We start from the raw sequence: 22,991 nt of genomic DNA, 5'->3' as shown, positions 1-22,991 counted from the left end.
CATTAGGTCCATCCTCCGTTTCGATTCTTGTTTTGATTCGGTGGACATGTATTACCTTTTCTCTTTCTTCTGTTTCAAGATGGGCTAATAATTCTTCTTCAGCAAAACTTGAGTCTGCTTGTGTAAAGACGCCTTTGTATGACTTGGGATAAATGCATTCCAACCTCTACTATGGTCTAGATGTCGGAGGTTATGATTTGATGTTATACACTGTGTTAATTAATTATTGTACGATTATGCAACCAATATCACAGTACGCGTATTGCAATACCAATACTGTGATATTGGTTGCATACTTGCAATGATGACGTCGGGTACGATAATTAAGTAACACACTGTATTTATTGTAAAAATCTTTAAAAACGAGATGTTAGATAAATTCTAATTATTTTTTTTTAAATTTTATGTTTAAATTTAATTACCTATAAAGATTAAAACTACATAATAAAAAAAAATAACTTCCACTCGGTCTAAAAGAGTCTCATTAAGGTGAAAGATTTTGTGTGGGGGTTCGTGGGGAGTGAGTTGGTTTGGGAAACGATAAGAAGAGGGCTCCTTATTGTGCCTTGCCATATAAATATCGTGCCGGGCAATCATAGACTCAAACGGAGCGTGGCCAGATGTTATACAAAAGCGGTCGCAGATTAGCCCTTGGCGCGCGCGGTCCATCATCTGGCTTTTCCCGTGGCCGATTTAAAACTCACGCCATCCATCCCTTCGGTCGTTTCGAACTCGGCTATTATCATTTCTTTTAAAAACCCACCCTAATATTACTTGGAACTCGCGATGAGGATCTTAATGATCTCTTTAAGCCCCAATAGAAAATTTCTAAAACTACAATCAACCGAAACAGAAATAAATGAGAAAATAAAAATTATTTTTTTTTTGAATAATTTATTGAGTGAAGAATAAACAAAGAAACTTATAATATTCAACGTGCATGTTAAGATTAATAACACTATAAATATGACTAGATAATCCTACTAAAATCATTTTTTTTTAACAATATTAAGTTGGATTATAGATGAGATTAATATTAATTTTAAATACAGTCTTAATTATTTAACTAACTTCCAAAATTATTTTAACATTCTCTTACTTATAATAGTTCATTGAATCACAGAACTTTGTTCTTTGGTGTTTTCGCTCGCCGTTGTTTCTGTTGATCTTGAATTGAAGTGTGGTAAAATCGAGGGTGTCGTTGAATGATAACAAGCGGTGTCAACGCATATGGGACACATTGTACCGGGGAATGTACCAAAAATTTTCCTAAAAATATATTATACACTTCAAATAAGATAATAAATTTATGGAAATAATTAAAACTCGATGATAATGATGATGATGATATCGTGGAATTGGTAATTAGAAATTTAATTACGTCGAACACCTGTTAATATGATGTTCTTTGATCGTTCTGTCAACCCTTAAGCGGTATTTATTCGAATTGTACACGCATTTTTACAATAACTAAGGGTGGATACACAAAATGGGGTGTTTTAATTCATTTACATCATTAATAAGAAATAAAACCCGTATTACCAAATTTTTTTTATTATACTGGTGAACTATGCAGTTTAAAGCATTAAAACCTTATGGCATTTTGCAACACCTTGTCAAAAGGAATCCAAAAACCTTAAAATACAGGCCGTCATCATTTTTATTTTATTTCTACGCCAAGATATGCGAAAAATAGTTTCAAGTAACTTTTATTTAAAACTTTTTTAAATACAAGTTGAAGTTAAAGCTGTAGAACCATTATTCCATACTTTTTGTACACCCTGTATAGTATAGGCGACTAAATTATAATTATAATATATTTGTGATCGATGAAAACTATAAAAATTTCAACAGAACAACACAGAAGTTTTTGACTCAGCTCTTTGTCAAGATTTTTTTTCTTGCCATTTTTTGGAATCAATCAAAAGTATCTAGTTAGATCCCCATGATATCCTGGTAAATTTTGTTGTGGAGTCTCCATTTGCACCAGTCAAAGATGCCATTGATGGTTTTCGCCAGAAACTTATTCCGGAGGATTTACCGAAAAATATTCCATGGCACTTCAGAACAATTTTTACATGGAGAGATGTTTGAAGAAGAAGTGTTAAGGAAACCAAAGCTATGGTTGGGTTGGGTTGGGTTGGGTCGTGGATGATACCTTTGTGATTTAGCAGCATGGAAAAAAGCGTCCTCAAGTTCCTATCTAGCCGTCTTATAAGATGCATGGCTAAACCCAAATGTTTCTAGTTCTAGGTCTAGTATTAGTTCTAGTTTTAGTTCAATATACAGGCATACTACCTCGATATTTTCGCACTTACGTATTTCCTTGTACCCATTTAGTACGAACGATCCAATAGGTGGTGCTAGTTGTATAGTTGTACAAACTAGTAAACGAATTAGGGGAAGTCCCCTTAACGTTGTGACGTTAAAAGTGGTATATACTAAGATGACCAATCGTCCTCCTTTAGATAGGACAGTCCTTTTGTAGGTTCTGTCCTTCCTAAAAAGTGTCCTCCTACTACTTGTCTTCCTTTTGTATATTTTGAAACTAATCTGTTAATCTCTGTATGTAGAGATGTTGCGCCCAATTAATATGAATCTATGAAACTTATGAAATACTAGCAAAAGACTTGAAAAATGAAGGATATGTAATAGTTCTATCTGATACATCATATCATAATAAATCCAAATTGTATTTAATACTAGTAAAATATTATAACGTAAGATAGCGGGTAGATATTCATCTATTACCCTGATAGATGATATCCTCAGCTTTCCTATCGAAACCTAGAATTTCCTTTTCAATATCTGTTACTAACTGTTTCTAAACTAAACGATGCGATTTCTTTATTTATCTTTTTCAGTACAACATGTTTCGGTCAAGTAGCCTTCTTCAGGTACAACTAAAATTAAAATTAAATAGTTGGTAAAAAAATTGATACAAAACATGGAATAGTTACCCTCAATGTGGTACACATATGAGTAATCGGGAAATCGTATACATATACAGGGTGTCACACAAAAAACGCCCTAACCTGTAACTCTGTTATTTACATTCCGATTTTCATGACCCAGGTATCAAATGAAATGGTTTGATAAATACTGTGATTCATGCTACAAATAATTTTTTTCCAACGCCATCTTCAAGTTGAAGCGATTATTAACTTTTGTTTTTCAAATTGCAGCGTATATTTTTCTTCACGTCATTGGATAGAGTTTGGTTTTCTGAATCCATTAATGTACAATACATCCATTTTAAATGTAATTTTAGCAGAAAAAAGACAGCCTGTATATACAGATTGTCACACAAGAATAGCGCAAGTTGTAACTGTCATTTACATTCCGATTTTCATCAGCGAGGTATTAAATGAAAAGGTTTGATGAATACTATGATTCATGGTACAAACAAACTTTTTCCAACGCCATCTTCAATTTCAAGAGATTATCAACTTTGATCTTCAAATTGCTCGGTATGTTTTTCTTCAGATTATTAGATAAAGATTTTTTTTCTGAATCCATTAATATACAATACATCAACATTGATTGTAATTTTAACTGAGTAAAACAATTAAAACATTTTCCTAACATTGTCTTAGTCACTTCTGTATTACTGTAGTGTGCCATGGGAAAAAATAAAGAAAACGACTTATAAGTATCATTTACAACTGCTTCGGGCATTGAAATATCATTTAATGACTGTTATCAGTTTTGCGCGTTATTTTTTTCCATGGCACACTATAGTATTACAGAAGTGACAAGGACAATGTTCGGAAAATGTTTTAATTGTTTTTCTCTGCTAAAATTACAATTAATGTTAATGTATTGTACATCAGTGTGTTCAAAAAGAGAATCTTTATCCAATAACGTGAAGAAAAACATACCGGGCGCTTTGAATATCAAAAGTTGATAATCGCTTGAAATTGAAGATGGCCTTGGAAAAAGTTTATTTGTAGCATGAATCATAGTATTCATCAAACCATTTCATTTGATAACTCGCTCATAAAAATCGCAGTGTAAATGACAGAGTTACAGCTTGGGGCATTTTTTGTGTGACACCCTGTATATAAATCATTCCATTGAAGTAAATTAGAAATGGTCCCTCAACGAACATGTAAAATATCCTTCAGAAAAAACAAAAGGGTCGAACCCTAAATTTGAAAAACATAAAACTTAACTTAATGAGTTTTTGTAACTTACTTGAAAAGGACGAAAAACAATATTAACAAAATGTTCAAAGAATTTCAGTTGATCTAAAAGTATAAACGCGAAAGTACAACAGTTAAAGAACGACTGGTCTTAAAAATTCTTGTTTTTCCTTATTTTTAACCCTATTTAGTCCCTTTTTTTGATTTTTCTGAAGGATTTTTACATATTCGTTGAGTGACCATTTCTAATTTACTTCAATGGAATGATTTATATACAGGTGTCTCCGAAATGCGTGTACAACGGAAGACCACAGATTCCTTGGCTCAAAATAGGTCGATTTAAGTTAAGCTATCTATATCCAAAGTTGCTTCGTTTCGCCGCTAGAGGACTTCAAAGTTAGCAAAAAATTGGCTTAAATGGCAAATTTTCAAAACAAAGAATATGGTCAAAAAATCCCAGTCCCTGTATAGAATCTGAGAGAAGCAAAAATTGGCTACTTAAACCACACCACAACTTATACAGTATGTCTCACTTACAAAGAGGAAACCACTAAATCGCATCCAAATCGCGTCCATATTTTTAAATGTGCTATTGAAATAAGCTTTTTTTTGCCGATGTAACTAAATTTCTCAAAGATTTGTAATAATCGAAATGAGGAGCTAGTTTTGTTCTCCTAAATTTACCCAGAGCCTGTTCTCTGAGCTTCATCATAAACCTAATATTGGGCGTTATCCATGGAGTAAAAGGCTTAGTAGTCCTAAGAGGACGCAGCTGTGCATGTAGATTCAACAGATGAGAGTTTAAGAAGTTTACTTTTTGATTAATATCATTCATATGATAGATGTTATGAAGAGGTAAACAAACGAGATCACGCCTTAAGTCGGAGTCATTCATGCCAGATATATTCCTGCATAATCTGCCCGTCGGAGCGGACTTCAAGCCTGAAAACACTATATCACATTGGATTAGGTTATGGTCTGAAATATCTAAAGGCCTGTTTATCTGGTTTGTACAACTCTTTGAATTGTACGTATCTGGGTTGTTCGTGGGTAGATTAATTACCTGATCAAGAGACAATTCGTCTAAGAGTATATTAAATCTCATTGTGGCTCTTTCATCAAAATCCAACATATTTATATTTATATCCCCTATACAATACAGGAAGTCAGAGACATCCTATATATGACACAACGTGGAACTCAGCTTGCCAAGGAAGGCAGACACATTTGAGCTTGGAGACCTATATACGCACCCGAAAGCAATAATTCTAGACATGATTGACACCAAAACCCAGAGCTGCTCAACGTCATCATCAACAAAACCGACGTCACGCACATTGACATACCTCAGATGCTGCGCTATGTACAATGCCACACCTCCCCCACGAGTGGCCCTGTCTCGTCTCACAATGGTCGACATAGCCGTCTTACATGACCGAACCTTAAAGTTCCGTTCATGTAACAAAAAAAAATAGAAATAATTAAAGTATATATATAAATTCAAGTAATGGACTAAAAAAAGAATTAAAATTTCGGGCTGAGCCGAACGCACACGAGCCACGAGCTTCGTGTGCGCTCGGCTCAGCCCGTTTAGCCAGCGGCATGTCGGATCTCACAACAGCGCTTGACCTTGAGTGTGCATTTCCCGTGAACATGATTGTACTTAGCCACGCTCCTGTAAGATATAATGTGCTTAGCCTTTTTTTTGCGTTTTGAGCTCTTGTATTTTGTGGCGGCTGGGACAGAGGCTGTATTTACAGACTAAATTCCTGATGACTTGACAAATTCTATGCTTATACACGCTATTGACAGACGACTTTATTTCCAAATTGGAGAAAAAACAAGACCAATCAGGAAACTCAATTTTAATAAAAAAATCTTGAAATACAAGAAGCACCAATAATATTGAACCATCTGAAGACTTGACAACGAAAATACTTCTAGAAGCAATTGAGCACCTTGACAAAGCAATGGGCTTTTTTGAAAACCACGATAGTAACTTTGAAAAAGTTCAAAAGTTAAGTTAATACAAGCTGTGATATATCGTGGTATATACAGGGTGTCACACAAAAAACGCCCCAAGCTGTAACTCTGTCATTTACATTCCGATTTTCATGAGCGGGTTATCAAATGAAATGGTTTCATGAATACTATGATTCATGCTAGAAATAAATTTGTTCCAAGGCCGTCTTCAATTTTAAGCGATTATTAACTTTTGCTTTTCAAATTGCTCTATATATTTTTCTTTACGTCATTGGATAGAGATTGTTTTTCTGAATCCACAGCTGTACAATACATCCATTTTGAATATAATTTTAGTAGAGAAAAGACACCTGTATATACAGGTTGCCACACAAGAACGCCGCTAGCTGTATCTCTGTCATTTACCTTCCAATTTTCATGACCTAGCTATCAAATGAAATGGTTTGATGAATACTATGATTCATGCTACAAATAAACTTTTTCCAACGCCATCTTCAATTTCTAGCGATTATCAACGTTTGATTTTCAAATTGCTCGGTATGTTTTTCTTCACGCTATTGGATAGAGTTTTTTTTTCTGAATCTATTAATGTACAATACATCAACATTAATTGTAATTGTAGCATAGAAAAACATTAAAATAATTTCTGAACATTCTCTTAAAGTCACTTGTGTTATACTGTAGTGTGCCATGGGATAAATGAAAAACCAACTTATAAGTATCATTTACAACTGCTTGGGCATTGAAATAGCATTTAATGACTGTTATCAGTTTTGCGTGTTATTTTTTCCATGGCACACTGCAGTATTACAGAAGTGACTAAGACAATGTTCGGAAAATGTTTTAATTGTTTTTCTCTGCTAAAATTACAATTAATGTTAATGTATTGTACATCAATGGGCTCAGAAAACAATTTCTATCCCATAACGTGAAGAAAAACATACCGAGCAATTTGAAAATCAAAAGTTGATAATCGCTTGAAATCGAAGATGGCGTTGGAAAAAGTTTATTTGTAGCATGAATCATAGCATTCATCAAACCATTTCATTTGTTGCCTCGTTCATAAAAATCGGAAGGTCAATGGCAGAGTTGCAGCTTACGGCGTTCTTGTGCGACAACCTGTATATACAGGTGTCTTTTTTCTGCTAAAATTACATTCAAAGTGGATGTATTGCACATCAGTGGATTCAGAAAAACAATCTCTATCTAATGACGTGAAGAGAAATATATGGAGTAATTTGAAAAACAAAAGTTAATAATCGCTTAAAATTGAAGATGGCCTTGAAAAAAATTTATTTGTAGCATGAACCATAATATTCATCAAACCATTTCATTTGATGCCTCGGTCGTGAAAATCGGAATATAAATGACAGAGTTACAGCTTGGGGCGTTTTTTGTGTGACACCTGTATTTGAGTTTATGATGCAAATGGATTAAAAGCACCAAAATACTTTTTTAAAATTCGATTTTTAATTACCTGTATTGGTGATCGAGTTGAGCCTTTTCAATGCGTTTGTCTTTAGCTCTTCGATTTTGAAACCAAATTTTAATTTGCGTCTCGGATAGATGTAAAGATTCGGCCAACTCGCAACGTCTTCCTCTGCTTATATACTCGGCCCTTTGGTACTCGATTTCCAAACGGAGAGTTTGTTCGCTGCTGAATGTAGTCCTTTGTCGTCTCGGCCTACCTTCTTTACGACGTCTTCTAGCTACTAAAAAGAAATTCGAAATTTTAAACATATGAATTTTTATTTTTGAGAATTGACCATATTTGTCATTAATAAAATGAGGAGGTATTTAGAAATTAGGAGGATTTATTGGGAATTAACAGGAAGTACGTATCTACATCATTATAAACATTTCCTACACTTTATGCATTCATAATAAACTAGAAAGAAAGGATGTGCCTTCTTCAACGATGATATTAGATAATTACGCATTTTCGCAAGATAGATTTACTTTATGTTACATTTTTGTCCAGAATGTTTATAGCAGATATAGCAGCATTGTTGTTAGTCTTAATCTTCATCCTACATAATTGGAAGGAGCTCTCTCATCTTTCACCAAAGCCACTGCCTGAGCAACTTCTGCAAGACTTAAAGGCATTTTTCTTATTTAGCAACAGTCAACGACACTAAATGTTACTGAAATATTTTCTGGCTTGCTTTAATTTCTGATGGCGCTGCCGAAAAAGCTGCGTTATCCTTTAGGTTTTGTAACTTTGGTATTAACAACAATAAAAACTTGAACAAAAAACAGAAGTGATCAGAACAGACGAGACTACAAGCTCCTTATGTTTAAAATTAATTTCTTTGTACACTCCACAGCAAGCTTCAAAGTGCAGGAAGAAAACACTGAAATTGAAGAGCGCCAAAATGGGGAAGACACCTACAAAAATATTGGCAAAGGGTAGTGTTCAAAGTTATTGAAGTTTGAAACTGGTCATCATTTTAGGTGATGCGTTTTTTATGCCACTGAGTGTATTATTGCTAATTTTTTATGTCATGTATGTTGCAGAGATTTAGGAATAGAAACACAGACATAGCAATGCAGGTGTCTATGACATGTCAGCTTACACCTGATTACCATGAATACCAGTGGCTAAAGACTTCTAATCATCGCATGCGAGATGGATTGAGGATTTAAGTCAATAACTCTGAACATACACTACTTGATTAAAAGAGATTTCGCCTGGGTCAGACGGAGTTTCTCCAATTTCATGGAAATCTGATAAATGAAACGAAATTTGGATGTTTTGCATTCTTTGATATGCTTTGCTGGTGAAGTGCTTTGTGGTGGAGACACCATTTTAGTAAATCGTTATTAATTCTAATCTGCTTTTAAAATTTTCAACTCCATTAGTTGAGTTATAAGAAAAATTGAGAGGATGGAAATTTTTAGAGCTTACTGATTTCAACAATAAAGCCATCATCAGAGACAATCATGAATAGAAGACACTTACAATTTGGATATCTGAGATAACAAGTAATAGTAATAGTTAAACCTTATTTTTCCTGTATCTCTCGTTCTCTCTCTGTGATGTTTACAGTTGCACGCGTCCCGGATAATAATCGGGAGTGAGAATCCCGGAAACGCCGCGACGTCACATGGAACCGTCCCCAGGGAGCGTTGCGACGTCCACCATTATTCGAAAGCGTTCGACTGGAACCGCGTAATCTCATCATAATAATATTTTGCATTGCGGTTTATTGTGGCGAACTTCGCGGTTTTAAGAGAGAAGGACCGACAAACTGTCGTCGATTCGATATGGTTAAGCTTTTGGGCGTCGCGATGGTACTTTAACGCATCCAAACGGAAAGTGTTAAATTTTCCAATTCAACAAATTACACGTTATTACCAATTTAAAAATATCAACTGTTATTAGATTCGGTGATAATAACTAATAACAAGAATTTTTGTTGGTAATTAGCAATTATTGAGGGGGTGCTTTTGGTACCATATGGTGAAGAACGAGGGCTTCCATCCTCTCTCGTCTCTTCCGTCAATCTCGGTGTTCTCAGGAAGCACCTTTCATGGTTCACATGGGGACCCCCGGTAAAAGGATGATGAACATGCGGAACGAATGAGGCATAATTCCGAAAATATTCGCATCGTCTAATATTACTAAATCCGGGATGAAATCACGCGACGTTCTTTGTTAACAATTGGACCGCGTTATGCATTACTTGACTAAGCGACAAATGTATAATGTTGAAAAAAACGGGATTTTCGATTTCATCTAAAAATATAAGACTTAGAATAGACAGGCTCAAACTATTGAAAATTATTTTGTGCTTGTCCATTTTTATCACAGAACACTGATGACATCGCTTAATCACTGGGTACGTTTTACGATTATACAGGCTGTTTCTGTAAGTCGTGGCATAAATTTAACCACTAAAACTATAGACAAAATAATGACGATTCGTGTAAACATGTTTGAAGAAAATAATCTAGAGTTTGATTTTGTACTTTTAAACTGCATATAATTAATCTTCAGAGACTCTACAAATAGATTAACATCTCTCATCTTATCCATTTTACAAACAAGTTTCTTAATATTTCTTTTTGTTTTGTTAAAAAAGTTCGCATATCAAAGTCGAAATCGGATTATTAGTTATTAATTTATAAAATGAAAGTTTAAAAAGTTGTAAAATGAAATTAAGAACGAAGTGTTAGAGTCGTATCAGTCAAATGGTGAATAAATGCATTTTAAAAGTAATAGTATAAACAGTGCGTTTTAAAAGTAATTTTTATTGATATACAGGATGTTCAGAAATTACACGTAGCAACATTCTTCGTTCGATTCTAAAGCGAATAATCATAAACAATCATTAATATTCAATATCTGTTGATAAATAAGCTGTAATTTAGAATAAAAAAAAGTTCGTTTTTAAAATTTTTTCATTATCATATCTGCATGAAAAACACATTTGGCAACATGTGTTCTGAGTTCATTCTGAACACCTGTATATTTAGCGAAATTAATTTGATTGCACTTGTGTTTAAAAAAATATCCTTGGAAACGTGTCTGAAAAAGAACCATCTTTTATTTTACAAAATCGCATTATTTAAAGTCCAGTGGCAATAAAACTGTAAAATGTAAGAAATGTGGATCTATCCTAAATCTAGAAAATTGGGTGATTCTACAATAGGCCTTCATACGCATTTATTAACAAAGCACAATTTGAAAGTACATTCAGCTGACCAAAAACACAATTATGAGCCTCCTATGAAACGAAAGTTGACTTTAAAATCCCGGGATTGTAAAACTTGCCTGGAATTGCAATCCCTAGTTACAAGTTTACAGGTTAAAAATTAAGCACTCTTTTTTAACAAAAGAAATATTAAGAAACAAACACTACATTAATTTTAGTTATAAAACTTCTATTATATGATAATTAACTACATGTTTAAAATGTCAACCTCAATTTTAACATATTTGTAATCTTCATTAAAAATCCTTTAAAATGAGTACAAACACGACATATTTATCTTCAATATTAATGAAGTTATGGTCAACTTCCGGTTAGAAATGTCAACGTCAATTTTGACATATTTGTAATCGTCTTGAAAAATCCTTTAAAATGAGTCCAAACATGATACGTTTAATTTCAATATTACTCGAGATATAAGCAACTTCAGGTTTGAAATGTCAATGTCATTTTGACATATTCTTTTTATTTTTAAATTTTTTTTATTTATTTTTATATGTCTTAATATTTGTCACAAAAACAAAAAAAAATAATAAAATAAAATAAAAAATTAAGGTTGGTATTAATATTTAAAAATTAAATTGCTATCTTCATTGTTGCTAACTTCGGGTTTAATGTTTTTTATTCTAACTTTTTTGTTTTTTGAGATAAATGCATGATCTTTGGACTCATTTTAAAGGTTTTTTAATGAAGGTGACAAATATGTCAAAATTGACGTTGACGTTTCAAACCGGAAGTGATTGTATTTCCATTAATATTAAAGTTAAATATGTCGAGTTTGGACTCATTTTAAAGGATTTTGTATGAAGTTGACAAATATGTGAAAATTAAAAGTTGAAAGTTGTATGAAGTTCGAACTTTTTGGTTTTTTGAGATAAATGCATCATATTTGGAATCGTTTTAAAGGTTTTTAATAAAGAATACATCATGAAAGAACCCCATCAAGTTGTCCATTTGTTAATCAAAGTAGGCCCCGAAATAACGCCATTGACAGCTTTAAATGTCAAAAAATTGCACAAATTACACAATCCACAGTATCCAAAGTATTAAAAAAAAGTTTTAACACCGGAAGTGTTAAAAACCTTCCAAAAAGTTGATAGCCGAAGATAGTTACCAATGGCCATACATTATTAATTATTAACATTATTATTCATAATTGTTGAAACTGTAATTTTTTTGACATTTAAAGCTGTCTTCGGTGCCTACTTTGATTGTAATTAGCAGATTTAGGACTTCTTGATTTTTTTCTTATACAACCATATGATTTGATATGTTCAACGCATAGAGGGACTTAGCCTTTATCAAAGTATGCATCCCATTTAAAATAACAATGTTGGTTGCCATAGCAACGAAACAAAAAACAATACAAACTAGAAAATATCGCCAAAAAATGCGCCATGGTTAATAAAGAAACTTGTATTTGAAACATTTTTCTTTAAAACCACAAATGGCGAAGTTGTTGGTTATATTCCAGATATTTGACACACCCTGTTTGATAACTAACTTCAGGTTTAAAATGTCAACCTCAATTTTGACATATTTGTAATCTTCATTAAAAATCTTTTAAATGGAGTACAAACACGACATATTTATCTTCAATATTAATGAAGTTATGGTCAACTTCCGGTTAAGAATGTCAACGTCAATTTTGACATATTTGTAATTGTTATGAAAAATCCTTTAAAATGAGTCCAAACATGATACGTTTAATTCCAATATTACTCGAGATAGACGCTACTTCCGGTTTGAAATGTCAATGTCATTTTGACATATTCTTAATTTTTATAATCTCAATATAATAGTATAATAGTATTTATAGTCTCAATATTTGTCACAAAAACAAAAATATAATAAAAAAAAAAATAAAAAATTATGGTTGGTATTAATATTTAAAAATTAAATTGCTATCGGCATTGTTGCTAACTTCGGGTTAAATGTTTTTTATTCTAACTTTTTTGTTTTTTGAGATAAGTACGTCATCTTTGGACTCATTTTAAAGGTTTTTTAATGAAGATGACAAATATGTCAAAATTGACGTTGACATTAATATTAAAGTTAAATATGTCGAGTTTGGACTCATTTTAAAGGATTTTTTATGAAGTTGACAAATATGTGAAAATTAAAAGTTAAAAGTTCTAACTTTTTGGTTTTTTGAGAAGATTACGAATATAATTATAAAATTAAAGTTGACATTGACAACTGAAAGTTTTCTTCACGACTAAACCCGAATGTTTCTAGTTCTCGTTCTAGTTTTAGTTCAATAAAAATATACAACATCGTAATATCTTATGCTAACTAGCGCTAACTGCCACTGCCACTAGAACTAACACTAGACCGAGAACTAGAAACATTCGGGTTTAGCCGCACGTCTCTAAAGACGGCTAAACCCGAATGATTCTAGTTCTAGGTCGTGTGTCAGTTCTAGTGATAGTGTAAAACTAGAACTAACACTAGACCTAGAACTAGAAACATTCGGGTTTAGCCGCACGTCTCTAAAGGCGGCTAAACCCGAATGATTCTAGTTCTAGGTCTAGTGTTAGTTCTAGTTTTAGTGCAATAAAAATATGCAACATAGTGATATTTTATGCTAACTAGCGCTACCTACCGCTATCGTTTGTAAAATGGATAAGATAAGAGATGTTAATCTAGTTGTAAAGTTTCTGAAGATGGCTAAGGGCCGAAACTAGTTAAACTTAAATTCTACAGGGTCGTTCAGTTTTTAATCGGGAAACTTTACTAGGACGTAGTACTTGCCAAAATAACACAAGTTTTTTATATAAACATAGGGTCGCAACTCTTTTGTTTTCGAGCTATGAGCGATCAAAGTTGAGCTAAAAATTTACATTTTATTATTTATTTCGGCTATAAGTAAACCGAAGAATTTGAAATTTGGTATGTATTTACTACTGGTTAACATCTTGTTTTCTAGCATACCTTAAGCTTCCCTAGCGCCCTCTAAGGGGATGAAATTCACCACCCCCTTGGTTCTTTTTAGAAGAACTTTTTAACGCAATGCAATATTAACATAGAAAAATATGGGTTGTACAGCTCATTCTTTAGTGGTTCTTTTTTGTCTCTTTAGTTTTTCTCTTAAAATTGATAGTTTTTGCGTAAAAAAATAAAATATGTTACATTGCGCGGCAAAGCGCTACCTACAAATAAAAAACAAAATTTTAAGTTGGCTATGGAAGATGTAAACTTACCAGGATTTTGGGCTAACACAATAACACAAATTATTTACGATTTCGTCTCTTGACTTGTTTTCTCATTAAAGTAATAAAAAATGTAATTAAATTTAAGTTAAAATAATCATTCAAAAGATAAGTAACATTTAATAATAAATTAAATAGTATACTAAAAAAATGGAAATTACAAGAGAAAAATGTTAAAAAACAAACAGAAAACTAAATAAGAATCAAAATGAAACAAATTTATCAAAAAAACTCATTACAAAAATAAACACAATTAATTTAAAAATTGTTCAAAATGCATGCCATTGTTATCAATGCATTTTTGGCATCTTGTAACAACAGAATTAGCTGCTGCTAATATTTGAAACGGATTGTTCCTTAAAGTGTTAGCAGCGTCTTTTATTTTTCCCAACAGTTCTTCCCGAGTGTTTATTGGAGCGGCGTAAACTAGATTTTTCATATAGCCCCACACAAAAAAATCTAAAACGTTAAGATCAGGAGACCTTGGTGGCCAGGCAACGGGACCTCGGTTTGCCTCTTGATAATTGACAGGACCTAGTCGTCCTATCCGTCTATGACCATGCACGTACGTTAGCGCTGTAATGCGATGGTGCCCCATCCATCTGAAGCCAATGTTGCTCCAGATCACCTAGAGGAACGTCCGATAAACATTCCGCCAAATCGTTTTGCAAAAAATTTAAAAACATCGTTGCGTTCAAACGAGGTGGCAAAAAATAAGGCCCACAGAGGTTATTATTAATGACACCCATCCACACATTAAAACTAAACTCTGTTTGGTAGGTTTTTGGACGTATTGCATGGGGATTTTCATGCTCCCAACTATGTAAGTTATGGTAATTTACTACACCCCTTCTTGTAAACGTGGCTTCATCTGTCCACAAAATCTTCTTACAAAAATTTTGGTCACGTTCAACAGACTGTACAAACCACCTACAGAAAGTTACTCTTTTAGGACCATCTTCAGGTCTTAAATTTTGTACAGGTTGAAAACGATAGGGTTTCCTGTGGTCCTTCTTCAGAGTTCGTAAAATTGTACTTCTTGAGACTCGTAAATTTTGAGCTTTAAGTAGTCTAGCAGCTATGCGACTGCTTAATGTGCTGTCATTATCAAAAAGGTTTAAAATTGCTCTTTGGTTTCTGTTATTTTGATTATTTCGTACTTGCTGGGTATTTAAACCATATTGTCGAAAACGTTGATGTGTATTGATAAATACCTGAGGATCAGGACATCTTCTATTAGGAAACCTTCCAGCGTATTCTCTAGATGCCGCTTCCGCATTTCCATCACAAAAACCATAAATAAAATGAATGTCTGCGTATTCTTCTGTCGAAAATAATCGTGGCATGATCAATTTTTCCTAGTTTTTTAAACAATGATCAACAATAAAAAAATAATGATACTTTTACTTAATAACAATCAAGAAATATTTTCAATAATTGTCAACAATTAAGAGGATTTAACGTAACTAACAGCTCGTCTCAATACAAACATAAATTGTTTTTTGAAAATCAAAGCCAACTTTTAGAGTAATTTTAGCTAAGCATGGCGGTACATGGCACGACATTCCATTTTTTTACACAAAAACTATCAATTTTAGGAAAAAAACTAAAGAGACAAAAAAGTGCCATTAAAGAATGAGCTTTATAACCAATATTTTTTTATGTTAATACTCCATGGCGTTAAAAAGTTCTTCTAAAAAGAACCAAGGGGGTGGTGAATTTCATCCCCTTAGAGGGCGCTAGGGAAGCTTAAGGTATGCTAGAAAACAAGATGTTAACCAGTAGTAAATACATACCAAATTTCAAATTCTTCGGTTTACTTATAGCCGAAATAAATAATAAAATGTAAATTTTTAGCTCAACTTTGATCGCTCATAGCTCGAAAACAAAAGAGTTGCGACCCTATGTTTATATAAAAAACTTGTGTTATTTTGGCAAGTACTACGTCCTAGTAAAGTTTCCCGATTAAAAACTGAACCACCCTGTATATAAAATAAAAGTCTTAAACTTTTAATTTTATACTAACATCTAAAAAACGACACTGGCCCGAAATTGTAGGTTCATCTCTGTTAAGAAATAGTCGAGACCGTCACTTAAAAACCTGGGTGTTAGAAAAACTGTCAAAAAAAGGAAAAGTCTTACTGTTCTTGTAGAAAATGTAGAAGTATCTCTTCGAATAGAAAATAAAAGCCGAAATGCTTTTAACGAACATGTGTATCTATTAACACAACTGAAACTACTTTTCACGAAAATTGAACGGAACGATTTATTACACTTTTTGATGTCAATAACAACTCGAGAAACAAGTGAATAACAATGACTAATAAAATACGGCACGGACGACTAATTAACTTAAATTATAAAAACTTTGAACAATCTCAGGTTCGTCTATTTTTCTCATTTTTCTTTCAATATTAATGAAGTTATGGTCAACTTCCGGTTAAGAATGTCAACGTCAATTTGATATATTTGTAATCGCCGTGAAAAATCCTTTAAAATGAGTCCAAACATGATACGTTTAATTCCAATATCACTCGAGATATAAGAATTTCCGGTTTGAAATGTCAATGTCATTTTGACATATTTTTAATTTTTATAAAATGTTTGAATATTTGTCACAAAAACAAAAATATAATAAAAGAAACATAAAAAAATAAGGTTGGTATTAATATTTAAAAATTAAATTGCTAAGAAGTTGACAAATATGTCAAAATTGACGTTTCAAACCGGAAGTGATTGTATTTGCATTAATATTAAAGTTAAATATGTCGAGTTTGGACTCATTTTAAAGGATTTTTTATGAAGTTGACAAATATGTCAAAATTAAAAGTTCGAACATTTTGGTTTTAAGACATAAGGACACTGGCCCCGAAATTGTAGGTTCATCTATTTTTTTTATTGTAGCATTTTTTCTAAGATAAACCTATAACGCGGTCTAATTATCTTACAAAAAGCAAAAATATGACATTTAAGATATTAGGTTGGTATTAATTTTTTATTCAAATGTCATTATCTTTTTTCTTTTTAGGTTAATTTTTATTATTGAAACGTCAAACGTGAAATTGATGGTTTTTAAACAAAATTTACTTACAAAAAGCTGATAATCCAGCGGCGGCTGCTGCAGTTAATTGTACATCAGTGGCGTGCGGTAAAAATAACGGAATTGGAGGAGTTGGAAAGACGGGAATTGGAGCGACAACATTTTGATTACCAACAACTCTTTCCCCGTCGTCTTTCTCATCACGATCACTCTCTAAATGCCCGTAAAGCCGCGCGAAAAAGTCTTTGGGTGAACACGGTTGGTTTGAACGTGTTTTTAAATTAGCATTTTCCATCATTTTTGAAATTTCGAAAAACTTTATAACATGTAACCGATGAAATTGTTGGATTGTTTCTGGGAGCTTTCGGCATGCAAAGCTTCGAGAGGGCTTTTCCCGTGGGCGGAGTCGTGCGTGGGCGGCCGGAATACAAAGTCCAATGATGTTACTGGAACGGGCGGTCCGGGGGCCCCCCTATTTGTCGGCTAAAACGTGATTATTAAGGGTGTTTGTAACGGGTACTTGAACACAAGCGGCAAATCGAGAGAACGTTCGAACAATTTTGTTGTTGGTCTATATAAATTGTGATCTGTATTGCGGGGGATTCGTCCCCCATCACTTCCGGTGAATGCAACCACGTTCATTGTATTCGAAACACAAACGAATTAGTTGATGCGTTTATTTTTAAATAAAAAAAACTTTTTATGCAACATTTTCAATTGAATAATCATATTCATCGCAATTCTTTTTAGTTCCAATTAATCTTTGGATGATTGTATAATTTCCAGGTTTATTTATTTGAAGAGTTTCGCAAAAAGAATAAATTATTTCGCCCCCCGATAATAATCCTCCCCATAAACCAATTCCGCCGGTTTTGAAAATAACATGATTACAAAGCGATAATATCGCAATAGTTAAACGCTCGATATTATTATATTTATAAATATAAACATCGTTTTGTTCTTTAAATATGTCCAAACAAATTGCGTTAATTCCACATAAAGCGATGAATGTTACGTTTCTATATTCGTTTCGAAAATATTGTAGTCCTTTTTCATAAAAATCCACGGTTTTAGCCAACAAAGGGTTTTCGTATTCAAAATCGATTTTATTTATATAAATTCCAATTAATTTATTTGATTCGTATTGTTTTAAAGCTTTTTTGATAATGGAGCTGGAAGGTTTTTTAAAAATTTCCGTCAATTTAAATTGATCAAGTAAAAATTTTAAATATTTCAACACCAAATTTAATTCAATATTTCCCTTTGATATCAACAAACTCTTATCCATGTTGGTCCAACTCGCATAATCAAAAACGAATTTCTTTCGATTAAATTTACATTTACGCGCGATTCTAGCGAATGATTTTACGGATAATCCTTGGAAAATCAACGATAATTTCTTATGGATTAACGGAGGAACAAAAGGATCTAAACCGGTGTATCGACCGACAGCGTAAACCGTGCAATATTCCCACATTTGGGTCGCAAAATCGTTACTGGCGCTTATTGTTACGATACTCGTCCATGGACAATCAGGATCACCTCGAAATGGGGTATCAAAAAATCTTCTTATGGAGTTATCGAACATATGTCCGTTTCTGATTGCGTAAATTACACAAACAAATTTTAGTATATATATTAATCTTAACATTTTCTAGCAAAATTATTCATTTTCAAATTAATTTTTGACTTTGACATAAATGATAAGAGATGAGTTGATTTTGTCACTTTCTATGTAATGATATATTAAATGGCAATAAGTTTTATTGGTTGAAGCGTAAAAAGTGTATTGCAAAAGATTTTAAATGTCCGTAAAGGGTCGATTACACGGAAATAGTTTACACGCCACTAGTGCACTTTTTTACTAGCTGCTAGTAAAGTAGTTCTGTGTAATTATGGTGGCGTGTAAACTATCCAGATAGTTAGCTAGCAAATATGTATGCGAGTAAAGTTGGAGACCGGTCAACTTTCCTAGCTACTAGCTCATCTAGATAGCTCTATCTAGATAGTAAAAAAGTATCGTGTAATTATATCGGCGAGCAAAGTAGATACAGAGTAGAAGAGATTTTATAATACTGACGGTTGTAATGTCAAGGTTGGTTCAGTTATATACAGGGTGATTCACATAAGAACCGACACAGAGCAGGGACATGTAGAGGACAATAAATTAAAATGATTTAACGTAACTTACCTCTATACTAAGTTGTACACCTCAGGAGTTGTAGGCCTTCAGAGTTGGCTCTTAAATTTTTAAAAAGTTCAATATCTTGGTAATACATTAAGCTAGAAAAACCAAATTTGGTATACGTTATGAGTGTACCACAGGTATTAATTGGTAACAAATTGAACTCAATTAAGGCATTTCATAGGGTTGATTAAGGGTGATGGTACCCTAAATTTGGACAAATTTTTTTAAACTTTTGGCGGATTTAATACATTACTAATTCATTTCATGTGGAATTTAATTCTAAAACTTTTCTTACCCGTATTATTTTTTAAAAAACTTTGTCGTTTTCATAAAAAACGTAAATAACTAATGACACGTATTTCGTAATGTTACTTAAAATAAGAGAAAATTTAGTAGTTGGCTATGAAATTGTACGTCAAACTTGACGACAAAGTTATAAAGTTATTTGACGACAAGGTTTTCTTCATCTTTTCTCCATCGCCTTTCATTCTTGAGTTATTATCGATTTTAACACCAAAAGTACCCAATTTTGACATTTTTGGGATTTTCTCTTTATCACCTGAAAATTATTACATCTAAACTAAATTTGTTTATGGATGATGTCTTCTTAGTTGACAATAAACAACTTATTCCTAAAAAACTTTTCTCCATCATCTTTCATCCTTGAGTTATGATCAATTTTAATACCAAAAGTACTCAATTTTGATATTTCGGTGATTTTCTCTTTATCATTAGAAAATCATTATAACTAAACCAAATCTGTTTATGAGTAATGTCCTTTTAGTTCATAATAAACAATTTATTTGAAGTATACTTTTCTCCATCTCCTTTAATTTTTGAGTTATGATCTATTTTAATACCAAAAGTACTCAATTTTAACATTTTGGTGATTTTTTCTTTATCACTAGAAAATCGTTATACCTAAACTAAATTTGCTTATGGATGATGTTTTTTTAGTTCATAATAAACAATTTATTTCAAATAAACTTTTCACCATCACCTTTCAGTTTTGAGTTATGATCTATTTTAATACCAAAAGTACTCAATTTTGACATTTTGGTGATTTTTTCTTTATCACTAGAAAATCATAACTAAACCAAATCTGTTTATGGATGATGTCTTTTTAGTTCATAATAAACAATTAATTTCAAAAAAACTTATCTCCATCACAATTAATTTTTGAGTAATGATCGATTTTGATAACAAAAGTACTCAATTTTGACATTATGGGGATTTTCTCTTTATCACTAGAAAATCATTACATCTAAACAAAATCTGTTTATCAATAATATCTTTTTAGTTCATAATAAACAATTTATTCCTAAAAAACTTTCATCATCACCTTTCATTCTTGAGTTATGATCGATTTTAAAACTAAAAGTACTTAATTTTGACATTTTGGGGATTTTCTCTTTATCACTAGAAAATTATTATGCCTAAACTAAATTGGTTTATGGATGATGTCTTTTTAGCTCATAATAAACAGTTTATTTCTCAAATTACGTACAATTTCACAGCCGACTACTGAATTTTCGATGATTTTAAGTAGCATTAACAAGATACGCGTCTTTAGTTTTTTGAGTTTTTTATGAAAACGACAATGTTTTTTAAAAATAGTAAGAGTAAAAAAAATTTTAGAATTAAATTCCACATGAAATGAGGTAATAATGTATTAAATCCACAAAAAGGTTAAAAAAATCTGCCAAAATTTAGGGAACCATCACCCTTAATCAACCCTTTGAAATGCCTCAATTGGTCTCAACTTGCTACCAATTAATACCCTCGGTACACTCATAACGTATACCAAATTTGGTTTTTCTAGCTTAATGTATTACGAAGATATTGAATGTTTTAAAAATTTAAGAGCCAACTTTGAAGGCCTATAACTCCTCAGGGGTACAACTTGGTATAGAGATAAGTTGCGTTAAATCATCTTAATTTATTGTCCTCTACATGTCCCTGCTCTGTGTCGGTTCTTATGTGAATCACCCTGTATAGTGGAAATGACACCTAAAATATCAAAAGAAGTATTACGTGGATGTGCCTTGGTTGTTGGAGCCGTTTTACAAGAAGAATTAAAAAACACGATTTGCGAGAAACGAAAAAGGAAATGAGTGAGGGAATGGATTTCTCGCAGGGATAAGTTAGGTGCTTCTTGCACCCTTTTAAAAGAATTAGCTGAAGAAGATCCGACAGCTTATAGAAATAGCCTAAGAATAAGTACTACAAATTTTAATAATTTGCTGCAAATGGTAGAAGATTCAATCCAAAAAACTAATACGGTAATGAGATTGGCTATTCCCACAAGAGTAAAACTTGTAATAACGCTACGCTATTTAGCCACTAGAGACAGCTTTACATCTTTGGAGTATCTATTTCGAGTCCCGGAATGTACAATTTCGAAATTTTTACCGGAAGTTCTAATTGCAATATCAGACCCTACCTAAAGGTTAGTTAATCTAATAAAGTTATTACCTAAAGAAATAGGAGATAAATAAAACTAGTCATGAACAGTAAATAAGTTTATTTTTCTCTTCTTTTTTAAAACAATTACAATGACATATAAATTGCATTTTGTGTACTATCAAGGAAACTATTCTGCATGGCTTCCTCTAACACATCAGAACTCTTTTTGTTCCAAACAGTATTTGGAAGGACATTGGCGTAGTCAGTACTTTTCTTGTAGGTATAAGGGCACATACAGCATAATTTTATTCGCCATGGTGGATGCAACTTACAGCTTCAGATACATAGATATAGGAGGAAATGGACGTGCAAGCGATAGTGCAATATTCAGAGACTCAACTTTAAACATAGCCATTCAGAATAAGTTGTTAGGCTTCCCTGACAAATCAGTTATTATTGGTGACGATGCATTTCCCTTAAGAGCAAATTTAATGAAGCCGTATAGTAAAAACAACTTATCAAATGAAGAAAAACTTTTCAACTATAGGCTTTCCAGAGCGCGGCGAGTAGTAGAAAATGCATTTGGTATACTTGTCTGGCGATTTTCGAGTATTTCAGAGACCAATACAATTAAAATCAGATACTATTGATAAAGTAATCTGGGCTGCTTGTAGTTTACATAATTGGCTACGAATGACTTCTAATACTTACCTTACCCCACAATCAGTTGACAGTGAGGATTTAAATACTTTTGAGGTGTCATCGGGAACGTGGCGAAATCATACTAATGGACTACGGCTGGTGAGCCACTTGGGCAGCAATAATTACAAACGAGAAGCGGAGAATGTACGAAGTTCTTATGCCCAATATTTTATGACAGAAGGATCTGTTCCATGGCAATGAGAAAAAGTTGGTATTGAAATTTAACCAACCCAAGAGTAATAAATACTAATTATTATGTTTTTTTATTGAATAAATATATACTTACTAAATTTGATTTTGACTCTCTTGTTGATGTAACTTCCCGTAGAAAATCAGCTTTACCAAACCTAATCAATTTAGGAGTGTAGATATCATCGGTTCCCATACCACTTTTTTTTGACTTTTCAATTTTGGCTAATTCTTGGCGGTAGGCATCTTTAATACTTTTTATTTTTGATTTTAGCTGCTTTGGTGTCATATCCTCAACTAAACCTTCAGCTTTTAATTCTTCAGTTAACTTTTCGAAAACAGCGTCCCTCAATTTTGTATCGTGATAATTTTTTAGTTTTATATTCCATAATATTGGAAAATTTTCGTAAA

At 32.6% G+C, this 22,991-nt stretch overlaps 2 protein-coding genes and 1 long non-coding RNA gene across 5 annotated transcripts; 1 reads left to right on the top strand and 2 right to left on the bottom strand.

The window, feature by feature from the left end:
* Nucleotides 1-864: 864 nt before the first annotated feature.
* Nucleotides 865-17,670, bottom strand: LOC111421332 (homeobox protein rough-like). Of its 2 annotated transcripts, none has more exons than XM_071195379.1 (3): nt 17,147-17,670; nt 7,606-7,837; nt 865-1,269 (listed from the first exon to the last, which is right to left on the bottom strand). In XM_071195379.1, the coding sequence occupies exons 1-3, from the start codon at nt 17,391-17,393 to the stop codon at nt 1,110-1,112; spliced, it is 639 nt and encodes a 212-aa protein (XP_071051480.1). In that variant the 5' UTR covers nt 17,394-17,670; the 3' UTR covers nt 865-1,109. The 2 variants fall into 2 exon arrangements, with proteins under 2 accessions (XP_071051480.1, XP_022910242.1); XM_023054474.2 differs by having other exon boundaries at nt 866-1,269; nt 7,606-7,840.
* On the top strand, nt 7,831-10,350 carry LOC111421333 (uncharacterized). Of its 2 annotated transcripts, none has more exons than XR_002707182.2 (3): nt 7,831-8,582; nt 8,646-9,113; nt 9,178-10,350. It is a non-coding gene; the product is annotated as an uncharacterized lncRNA (long non-coding RNA). The 2 variants fall into 2 exon arrangements; XR_002707183.2 differs by having other exon boundaries at nt 8,646-9,119.
* Nucleotides 17,671-17,757: 87 nt separating the features above from the next.
* LOC139429552 (galactoside alpha-(1,2)-fucosyltransferase 2-like) lies at nt 17,758-18,795 on the bottom strand. The gene has a single exon (XM_071195377.1). It carries the CDS (start codon nt 18,744-18,746, stop codon nt 17,796-17,798), a length of 951 nt encoding a protein of 316 aa, XP_071051478.1. The 5' UTR covers nt 18,747-18,795; the 3' UTR covers nt 17,758-17,795.
* Between the last annotated feature and the right edge of the window lie 4,196 nt (nt 18,796-22,991).

This window comes from Onthophagus taurus, chromosome 3 (genome assembly GCF_036711975.1).
Source record: "Onthophagus taurus isolate NC chromosome 3, IU_Otau_3.0, whole genome shotgun sequence".
Lineage (NCBI taxonomy): Eukaryota > Metazoa > Arthropoda > Insecta > Coleoptera > Scarabaeidae > Onthophagus > Onthophagus taurus.
This window is presented reverse-complemented; position numbering and strand designations above follow the sequence as displayed.